The sequence below is a fragment of the Anomaloglossus baeobatrachus genome, chromosome 4 (genome assembly GCF_048569485.1).
Source record: "Anomaloglossus baeobatrachus isolate aAnoBae1 chromosome 4, aAnoBae1.hap1, whole genome shotgun sequence".
NCBI classification, from domain to species: domain Eukaryota; kingdom Metazoa; phylum Chordata; class Amphibia; order Anura; family Aromobatidae; genus Anomaloglossus; species Anomaloglossus baeobatrachus.
In genome coordinates this window covers 31,076,115-31,086,627 of record NC_134356.1, presented here as the reverse complement: position 1 = coordinate 31,086,627, position 10,513 = coordinate 31,076,115, and the positions used below count along the sequence as shown (strand labels likewise).

General features: G+C 47.2%; 1 protein-coding gene across 2 annotated transcripts in view; it reads left to right on the top strand.

Annotated features, from left to right (window-relative positions):
- FBLN1 (fibulin 1) overlaps window positions 1-10,513 on the top strand; it is a 98,796-nt gene that overhangs the window by 37,949 nt on the left and 50,334 nt on the right. For both annotated transcript variants that reach the window (XM_075344201.1, XM_075344203.1), the window contains exons 2-3: window positions 1,657-1,768; window positions 8,416-8,554. In XM_075344201.1, the coding sequence (XP_075200316.1) occupies window positions 1,657-1,768; window positions 8,416-8,554 (251 nt within the window). The remainder of the gene's footprint in view (window positions 1-1,656; window positions 1,769-8,415; window positions 8,555-10,513) is intronic.

The following is a 10,513-nucleotide window of genomic DNA, read 5'->3' as shown; positions in this document are numbered from 1 at the left end:
TTTGCCAAGCGGCTTCATCTGGGGCTGAAACAAAAATGCAGACCCGGCGCACGTTTCACCAAGTGGCTTAATCTGGGGCTGAAACAAGAATGCAGACCCAACGCACATTATGCCAAGTGGCTTCATCTGGGGCTGAAACAATAATACAGACCCGACGCACGTTTCACCAAACAGCTTCATTTGTGCCAAAACACTGTACACATACTTAGAAACATTACAGTTGGTAGTATTGAGATGTTTAGGCCATCTTCTCAATGTTACCCTGACTATATGCTTTTGAGTGTGGTTTATACTAACCTCATCCCTTTCTGGTTAAGGACGGCCCCAAATTTACCTGGATTGCATATGAAAAATGGAGATATTCCTGGAAGTATATAATTTTGCAGATGGTGGCAGGACATCTGTAGCTTTGTATGACACGGTTATTTATGAATTATCCTGAATGGTTCTGATATATCAGCACTATATAGTTTACTGTATGGCAGCACACCATATAGAAAGTGCCCACATATTGGACCACTCACGGCACTATTGTCACGGTGTGACTGTAGGAAAGCGAGGGGCAGGGGCTCCTATGCTGTCACTTACGTTAGGAGTCCCTAGGCTATCCCTAACTTCAGGGTTAACCCTAATGGTGGAGATGTCAGAGTCCTGTGCCTGGCTACACTTCTGACCAAAACTGATCTGATTTATGCCTTCCAGGAGATATGGAAACACAGACAGGGAAAAAACAAAACTCTGACACACTGCAAACACATGGGACCTAACAATAAGAGACTCAGGAGAAAAGCAAGAGCAGGAAGGTAGCGACAAAAAGACAACAAAGGTTAACTACACAACTGCAGACTGCAATAAGTACTACAACCACCAGTTAGTCTGGATCATAACACCTCTAAGATAAAGTATAGCTGGCACTACTGGAAATGTTCAGCCAGCATAAATAGGAGGGGAGCAGATGTGATTGGCTCCAAGAAACATGTGATCAAAGGTGACTTACAAGCAGACAAGCAGAGATTAACTCTTGCTAGCCTGCCTATGAGCTACCAATCTGTTGATCTATGCCTGAGTGTGCCTGCGCTGATCACAGACATTAGAGAAGTTAGCAGGCGGAGTGCCAGAATCTGTAGTCTGAATAGATCCTGACGCAGCCATGACATTCGGTGATGCCTGTAAAAACCGCCAAGTGACAACTATTCAGTGATTTTAATAATCTCACAATCTCTTATTACTGAATAGTTTTGTGGGTCGTCCGGCCCATGTGTCTCGCAATATTCCTTCTCTTCCCAGAAACGTCTTTTGTTTTGAGCCGGGAAATGCCGATGTCTGAAACCTTTTCTGCTCATTAAGTAAATTCCCAGTGTCAGAGTCATCGGAGCAAGGACAAAAACAGGGTTATAAAACCCAAATCCAATCATCGGAGGGAGGGGATTTGTGGGAGGTCTATTGTTGATCATGCAGCCTCTCTGACCATCATCTAATCAGGCCTGATTCATCATTTAAAAAGGGGCAAATGGAAAGATAAACACAGCACAACCATAAAAACAATCACAAAACAAGAAAAGCTCAAAAGTAAAAAAAAAGGTGCAAATGCAATATGAGTAATCAGCGTGTTTCTGTGATTGCGGTTAATGGTGAATGCCATATTGTCTGTTGCAGCCGCTGCTCAGGTGAAGGCCGATGTCTGCTGCACCAGCGGGTACGAATGGGCATCACTCAACCAGGACTGCGCCAGCCTCCCCACCATCTCAGACTCAGACAAACAGTGCAGGTGAGTGAAATCCAAACATTTATGGGATCGGGAACGGTAAAATAATACGGCAGTGTCCTTTATGTCTCACAAGAATGATAAAAGCAATGGCTGTCCCCTTTGATCACAACAGAATTAACAAGTTATGGCTAGGGTTTGGCTATAGTTTGGGCTTGGGTAAGACTAGGGTTAGGGCTAGAGTAAGACTAGGGTTAGGGCTAGAGTAAGACTAGGGTTAGGGCTAGAGTAAGACTAGGGTTAGGGCTAGAGTAAGACTAGGGTTAAGCTAGAGTTAGGGCTAGGGTAAGACTAGGGTTAAGGTTAGAGTAAGACAAGGGTTAAGGCTAGGGGTAGGCTAGAGTTAGGACTAGAGTAAGACTAGGGTTAAGGCTAGGGTTAAGCTAGAGTTAGGGCTACGGTAAGACTAGGGTTAGGGCTAGAGTTAGGACTAGGGTTAGGGCTAGAGTAATAATAGGGTTAGCCTAGAGTTAGGGCTAAAGCCCGCTTTACACGCTACAAGAAATCTAACGATGTGTCGGCGGGGTCACGTCATAAGTGACGCACATCCGGCATCGTTAGTGTTGTTGTAGCATGTGACAGCTACGTGCGATTACGATTGAACGTAAAACCGTTCATCGCATACACGTCGTTCATTTCCATAAAATTGTACGTCGGGTTGTTCAGTGTTCCCGAGGCAGCACACATCGCAGTGTGTGACACCCCGGGAACATTGAATAGATCTTACCTGCGTCCCGTGGCTCCCGCCGGCAATGCGGAAGGAAGGAGGTGGGTGGGATGTTTACGTCTCGCTCATCTCCGCCCCTCCGCTTCTATTGGCCGGCTTCCGTGTGACGTCGCTGTGACGCCAAACGTCCCTCCCACTCCAGGAAGTGGACGTTCGCCGCCCACATCGAGGTCGTATGGACGGGTAAGTACGTGTGACGGGAAAAAATCGTTTGTGCGATATGTTCAACAAATTGAACGTGCCGCACATACGATGGGGGCGGTTACGATCGCATACGATATCGTATGCTAAATCGTAATGTGTAAAGCAGGCTTAAGGTAAGACTAGGGTTAGGGTTAGAGTAAAACAAGAGTTAAGGCTAGGGCTAGGCTAGAGTTAGGGCTAGAGTAAGACTAGGGTTAAGACTAGGGATAGGCTACAGTTTGAGTTAGGGCAAGACTAAGGTTAAGGCTAGACTACAGTAAGACTAGGGTTAAGGCTAGGATTAGGCTACAGTTTGAGCTAGGGAAGACTAAAGTTAGGGATTGGCTAGAGTAAGACTAGGGTTAAGGCTAGGGTTAGGCTACAGTTTGAGCTAGGGCAGGACTAAGGTTAGACAAGGCTAGAGTAAGACTAGGGTTAAGTCTACGGATAGGGTTTGGCTAGAGTTAGGGCTAGGGAATGGGATTGTCACGCTAGGTATGGGGTTGTACCAAGCAAAAGGGAAAGGAAATCCTGTGTCTAGGGAAGGGGGAGATGGTGACCCCCGACCAAACCTACCGCTGGCCTCTGGCTTTCCTCACCACCCTAGATAGGTTCCACACTTATGCGCCGAGCAGGATACCTGACCCTGCCTGATCCTGAAACATGCCCTAGGTAGGGAAGAGCACACAGTCCCCACTAGATGAATACAAGTTGACTGCTTGCACTGAAGACATGTTAAGGGTATTAGACCTATCACCTGCACAGAGTAAGGGGGAATGAGGGTATTTAAAGACATAAAGAGAAGTGCTGACTGATGTTTAACAGCTGAAAAGGTGAAGAAATATGAAGAAATATGCAGGGTCCTAAACAGAAGGGGATAATCCCCAAGAATGGAAAAAGGGAAAGTCAGAGAGCAGCTTGTGTAGCCAGTCACTGTGACCTCCTACAGCCGGAAACTACAGGACAGTCTGTCAAGTGTGATACACCCGTGACAGGGATAGGCAGGCTAGAGTTAGGGCTATGGTAAGATTAGTGTTAGGGTTTGGGATTGGCTAGAGTTAGGGTTAAGCTACAGTTATGGCTAGAGAAAAATTAGGGTTAGGGCTAGGGTTAAGATGGAGTTAAGTCCAGGGTTGGGCTTATGGTTAAAGTTAGGCTGTGATAAGGTTTGGCTTAGGGCTAGGGTACGACTAGGGTTGGGCTTAGGGCTAGGGTGTTCTCTATGTCTTTCAGGAAATGATGAAAATATCTGTCCCCAGATCATGACAGAAGTAAGAAGCTAAGGCTAGGGTTGGGTTACAGTTTGGGCTAGGATTACAGTTAGTCTAGAGTTAGGGCTAGGGTAAGACTAGGTATAGGGCTAGGGTTAAGATACGGTTATGTCTAGAGTTGAGCTTAGGGTTAGGCTGTAATAAGGTTTAGCTTAGGACTAGGGTAAGACTAGAGTTGGGCTTAGGACCAGAGTTAGGCCATGTTAAGGATTGGGTTAGGCATGGGCTTAGAGCTTGGGTTACCATATGGTAAGATTAGTCTTAAGGCTAGGATAAGACTAAGGTTGGGTGTAGGGCTAGAGTAAAGGGGGCTTTACACGCTACGACATCGCTAATGCGAACTCGTTGGGGTCACGGAATTGGTGACGCACATCCGGCCGCTGTAGCGATGCCGTTGCGTGTGACACCGATGAGCGATTTTGCATCGTTGCAAAAACGTGCAAAATCGCTCATCGGTGACATGGGGGTCCATTCTCGATTATCGTTACTGCAGCATAACCAAGTTGTTCCTCGTTCCTGAGGCAGCACACATCGGTATGTGTGACGCCGCAGGAACGAGGAAGCTCTCCTTACCTGCCTCCCGCAATGCGGAAGGAAGGAGGTGGGCGGGATGTTACGTCCTGCTCATCTCCGCTGCTATTGGGCGGCGGTTCAGTGACGTCGCTGTGACGCCACACGGACCGCCCCCTTAGAAAGGAGGCGGTTCGCCGGTCACAGCGACGTCGCCGGGCAAGTAAGTAGTGTGACGGGTCTGAGCGATGTTGTGCAGCACGGGCAGCGATTTGCCCGTGTCGTGCAACAGATGGGGGCGGGTACCCACACTAGCGATATCGGGACCGATATCGCAGTGTGTAAAGCCCGCTTTAGGCTATCGTAAGTGTTGAACTAGGGATAGCCTATGGTAAGGTTTGGCTTAAGGCTAGGGTAGGACTAGGGTTGGGCTTAGGTTTAGAGTTTGGCTATGGTAAGAGTTAGGCTTAGGTCTAGGGTTGGACTAGGTTTAAGTTATAGGTTATGAAGCGGGGAGCCCTATCCTGGCCGAGGGTCACCGACTCCCCTGCTCCTGCAATGGTGTGTGTTCGTGTTGTGCACGTGATGGGGATTTTCCACAGTGTTGGATTCTGATCCTCGTCGCCGACGTGGAGGGTGACACAATCACACACCAGTCCTTTTTATGAATAACTCAGGAGCTGATTTTATTGTGGTACACCATGTCCTTCTTACTTCGGACGGACAGGCCTTCTCGTGTGGGCACCGCTCTCTCGAGGGTTTCTGACTTTCTACACTTGCTCTGGGTTTCTGCTTCTGGTACTTGTTCCTAATACTGGTTTCCTCCCCGTACTCTTTCCTGGCGGCTGCCATGCCTCACTCGGACCCTCGGACGAAGTACTAGGCCCTGTACTTACCCAACAATTTACATTCAATATAATGCTCTGTACACTTCTATGGGAGTTGCTCTTCTCTGTAGTGGTGGACGTGGCGCTGCCACCTCCTACATTCCCCCCTTCTAAACCCTGGCAGTCCTCGGCCATACATTACTATTTAAAACACATATTTATCCATAAAACCTTCTTTCAGATTACTCTGACATTCTTTAAAATATTTTTAAAACATTTTGCCGTCTTGCGATAGTCCTTTCTGCCGTAGACAGACTGTGCGCTTCCTGTCCCGGGCGCAGCGCGGTCACAGTCCAAAACCCGTTGGGTAAACACATCCGTCACTCCTCCTCCCTTCTCTGGAAATGCCAAGGCCGTAAACAAAACTTTCCCGTGCAATTGTGGCATAACAAAGTCTCTGGAAAGGCAGTTACGCTATAGGTTGTCCTAAGGATAGGGTTAGGACTAGAACTAGGGTTATGCTAAGGTTAGACTAAGTAAGTTGAGGGCTAGGATTAAGTTCTGAGTAATGTAAAAACATAGTAAATGGTCTACAAAGTATTGTCAGGTTTAATGCTACTTTTCAAAAATGTAAGATGCTGAAAACACTACACCACGCGCATTTTCGGAAACAATTCTGGCAAATTTATGCCAAAAAGAAAGTGCATGGTTTAAGTAACACCACCCAAAAGTGGGTGTCCTAGTTCAGCTTAGGACTTAAACATCCCTATTTAGCTAAAGGTGATGAATGCATTCATAAATAAGTCAAAATATCTTTAATTATAATTCTTAAAGGATTTTTTTTTTTTAAAGAAACAGCGCCCCTCTTTTTCTGTGGCCATGCTTGGTACTGCAGCTCAATACCAGATAAAGCGATCGGTCATAAGTGGCGCTATTAGGAATAGAAAATAAAGAAAATCTTGGTAAAAATATCAACTAATTTTTAAGTAAAGGCAAAAATAATATCTCAAGATGAGGATTTTAATGACATAATGGTGGATTTCTCATAAATCCTTTACCACCGTCCTCTGGTTTCGGGGGTATCTGAGATCTGTGCCTCGGGGGCTCCTGGCGCTCAATAAAAGGAATCTCTCTAAGCCTTTAGCTAAACACAAGGAAATGGGAAAAATTCTCATCGGAGGGAATTAGGAAATCCTCTTCCCTTTGAAAGTTCACTCCTGGGAGACGACGTCAGAGACTTGAAAGAGGAACCACATGTGAGCGCCATTCAGTAGCCGGAGCCGCGCACATCTGATGTCCAGACACGTCCGCCTAATGCTCCCTGCACATAACAGAGGCGAAGCACGAAGCGCCGGGGCCCCAGTGCAAAATCAGTCATAGTACTGGAGGGGGAGGAGGTGAGCTGTGACATCTCCTATTGTGACTAGTGGATCCTATGTTATTAGTCTTTGTACATAAGGAGGAGGAGGTGAGCTGTGTTATCAGCTATTGTGAATGATGGATCCTGTGTTATCTACTGTATATAGAAGTGTTATCAGTCATTGTACAGGAGGAGGAGGAGGTGAGCTGTGACATCTCCTATTGTGAATGGTGGTTCCTGTGTTATCTACTGTATATATAGAGGTGTTATCAGTCATTTTACAGGAGGAGGAGGTGAGCTGTGACATCACCTATTGTGAATAGTGGATCCTGTGTTATCTACTGTATATAGGTGTTATCAGTCATTGTAGAGGAGGAGGAGGAGGTGAGCTGTGACATCACCTATTGTGAATGGTGGATCCTGTGTAATTTTTCTGTATATTGAGGTGTTATCAGTAATTGCACAAAAGAAGGAGGTGAGTTGTGACATTACCTATGCTATTGTGAATGGTGGATCCTGTGTAATCTACTGTATATCGAGGTGTTATTAGTCATTGTACAGGAGGAGGAGGTGAGCTGTGACATCACCTATTGTGAATAGTGGATCCTATGTTATTAGTCATTGTACATAAGGAAGAGGAGGTGAGCTGTGTTATCAGCTATTGTGAATGGTGGATCCTGTATTATCTACTGTATATAGAGTTGTTATCAGTCATTTTACAGGAGGAGATGAAGGTGAGCTGTGACATCACCAATTGTAAATGGTGGATCCTGTGTAATCTACTGTATATAGGTGTTATTAGTTATTGTACATAAAGAGGAGGTGAGCTGTGATAGCACCTATTGTGAATGATGGAATCTGTGTTATCTTCTGTATATAGAGGAGTTATCAGTCATTGTGCAGGAGGGGAAAGAGGTGAGCTGTGTTATCAGCTATTGTGAATGGTAGATCCAGTGTTATCTATTGTATATAGAGGTGTTATCAGTCATTGTACACTAAGAGGAGGAGGTGAGTTGTGATATCACGTATTGTGAATGGTGGATCCTGTGTTATCTAGTGTATATAGAGGTGTTATTAGTCATTGTACAGGAGGAGGAAGAGGTGAGCTGTGATATCACCTATTGTGAATGATGGATCATGTATTATTTACTGTATATAGAGGAGTTATCAGTCATTGTACAGGAGGAGGTGAGTTGTGACATCAACTATTGTGATTGATCGATCCTGTGTTATCTACTGTATATAGAGGTGTTATTAGTCATTGTACAGGAAGAGGAGGTGAGCTGTGACATCACCTATTGTGAATGGTGGATCCTGTGTTATCTACTGTATATAGAGGTGATATCAGTCACTGTACAGGAGGAGGAGGTGAGATGTGACATCCCCTATTGTGAATGATGGATTCTGTGTTATCTGCTGTATATAGAGTAATCCTGTCTATGATGATAATAAAACAGCTGAAAAGTCATGTGTATGGAGCATAAGCCATTAGTTTAGTATTAGGCTTAGTGCACAGTGTGAAAATTCTAAGATTTCTGATTTTTGTTAATATAGAAAGTAATTGAAGGGAAACCTCCCAGATTCCCAAAAAGGACTGCAAAACATTTGGGTACAGAGAAGCCGCCAGAAATAAGCAGGTCTCAGATGAAATCATGATGGCGTTCAAGACAAAGATTTATTATTGAGTTAAACGGGCCTGGCCTGCAATACCACAAACAACCTGTGGGCAGTGGTGGCGCTGTTCCATTACATATCTTCTTCCATTTTCCTAGGATAATCCAGGAGCAATGCTGCCTGAATCAGCTGGAGGACCTGCACTGTACGACCGGCATCAACATTGCCAACGAGAAAAATTCCTGTGACGCAAGCGAGCAGGAAAAGTCATCCAGCTGTGAGGCCAGGTTTGTGAAGGTGAGCGGAGATCTGCTGGGACTTGTGATCCTACAAGACGTAGATCCCTCCTGTCTCTGCAGTTTTGTTACAGATTACTACCGCCCCCTAGTGGATACCCAACGTTGTAAAACAAAACCCAACCCATAAGGATGAAGGTAAAAAATAAAAAAACCATCTAAAATAGACTTGGTGCAAATAGAAAATAGGCACAAAACACCAAAAAGTAAGGAAAAAAAGCTGCAAATGTAATACATCGAGGCCCTATGGGTACAGAACAGCGCCACACACTGTGTAGTGGCCATTCTTGGGAACTGCAGTCTAGCTTCTATTGAAGTGAATGGGAGCTGAGCTGCAGTACCTCAGAATGGCCACTACACAGTGTGTGGCGCTGTGGTGCCGCGGATCTGAATACTGTGTACAACCTGCCACAGGGATTGTTGGGATTGCCGGGGGTCAGACCCCCATCAATGTGATATTGAAGGCTAGTTCATCAATATAGGAGTCCCGTGCACCCCCATAGTGGTGTCTGCCGATAAGGCAGCCCCCATGCAGCGGTAGATACCGCGCTGTGACACGAGCACCAGCCAGTCTCCCCATGTGCAACTGATGAAGGTCTTCTGTGACCGAAAACGTTATTTATGCACATCCACTGATAAATAAAATCACAGCATCAAGAATTTTGGGAGTGCCTTGTGTCTATACTTGGTATAGCAAGGCGACCGGGGTAGGTGGGGCTGGAGGCACAGACAGGATAGACAGGCACAGTCTCTGGTATAGCAAGGCCACCGGAGTAGCTGAGGCTGGAGGCACAGCCAGGATAGACAGGCACAGTCTCTGGTATAGCAAGGCCACCGGAGTAGCTGAGGCTGGAGGCACAGCCAGGATAGACAGGCACAGTCTATGGTATAGCAAGGCCACCGGAGTAGCTGAGGCTGGAGGCACAGCCAGGATAGACAGGCACAGTCTCTGGTATAGCAAGGCGACCGGGGTAGGTGAGGCTGGAGGCACAGCCAGGATAGACAAGTAAAGTCCCTGGTATAGCAAGGCCACCGGAGTAGCTATGGCTACAGGCACAGCCAGGTTGAACAGGCACAGTCCCTGGTATAGCAAGGCCACCGGGATAGCTATGGCTAAAGGCACGGCCAGGTTGAACAGGCACAGTCCCTGGTATAGCAAAGACTAACGGGGTAGCTGAGGCTGGAGGCAGAGCCGGAATAGACAGGCACAGTCTGTGGTATAGCAAGGACTACTGGGGTAGCTGAGGCTGAAGGCATAGCTGAGATCGACAGGCACAGTCTCTGGTATAGCAAAGCCACCGAGGGAACGGAGGCTGGAGGCAAGGCCGGGATGGACAGGCACAGTCTCTGGTATAGCAAGGCCACCGTGGTAGCTGAGGCTGGAGGCACGTCCAGGTTGGACAGGCACAGTCTCTGGTACAGCAAGGCCACTGGGGTAGCTGAGGCTGGAGGCACAGCCAGGATAGACAGGCACAGTCCCTGGTATAGCAAGGCCACTGGGGTAGCTATGGCTGAAGGCACGGCCAGCTTGGACAGGCACAGTCCCTGGTACAGCAAGGACTACCGGCGGGGTAGCTGAGGCTGGAGGCACAGCCCGGATAGACAGGCACAGTCTATGGTATAGCAAGGCCACCGGGGTAGCTGAAGTTGAAGACACGGCCGGGTTGGACAGGCAGGGAAATAGTACACTGTAACAAAAGCACAGCGGACAAGAGGACCTGACAACTAGCTGGCCATGAACACTAGCTAACTAACCACATTGACCATGCACCTGCCCTAGTGGGAGAGTGCCTTATGTACCCAGTCCCTCTCAGCGGTAGGCTGAGAAGCACTTCCTGGGAGTGATGCGTTGGCCATATAATAAAAGGGCAGCATCGCGCGCGCCCCAGGGCGCTCCTGGAGGACCTGCGCCGCGCGCACAGGCCCCAAAGGAACCAGGGAGTGGCTCATATTAATGCAC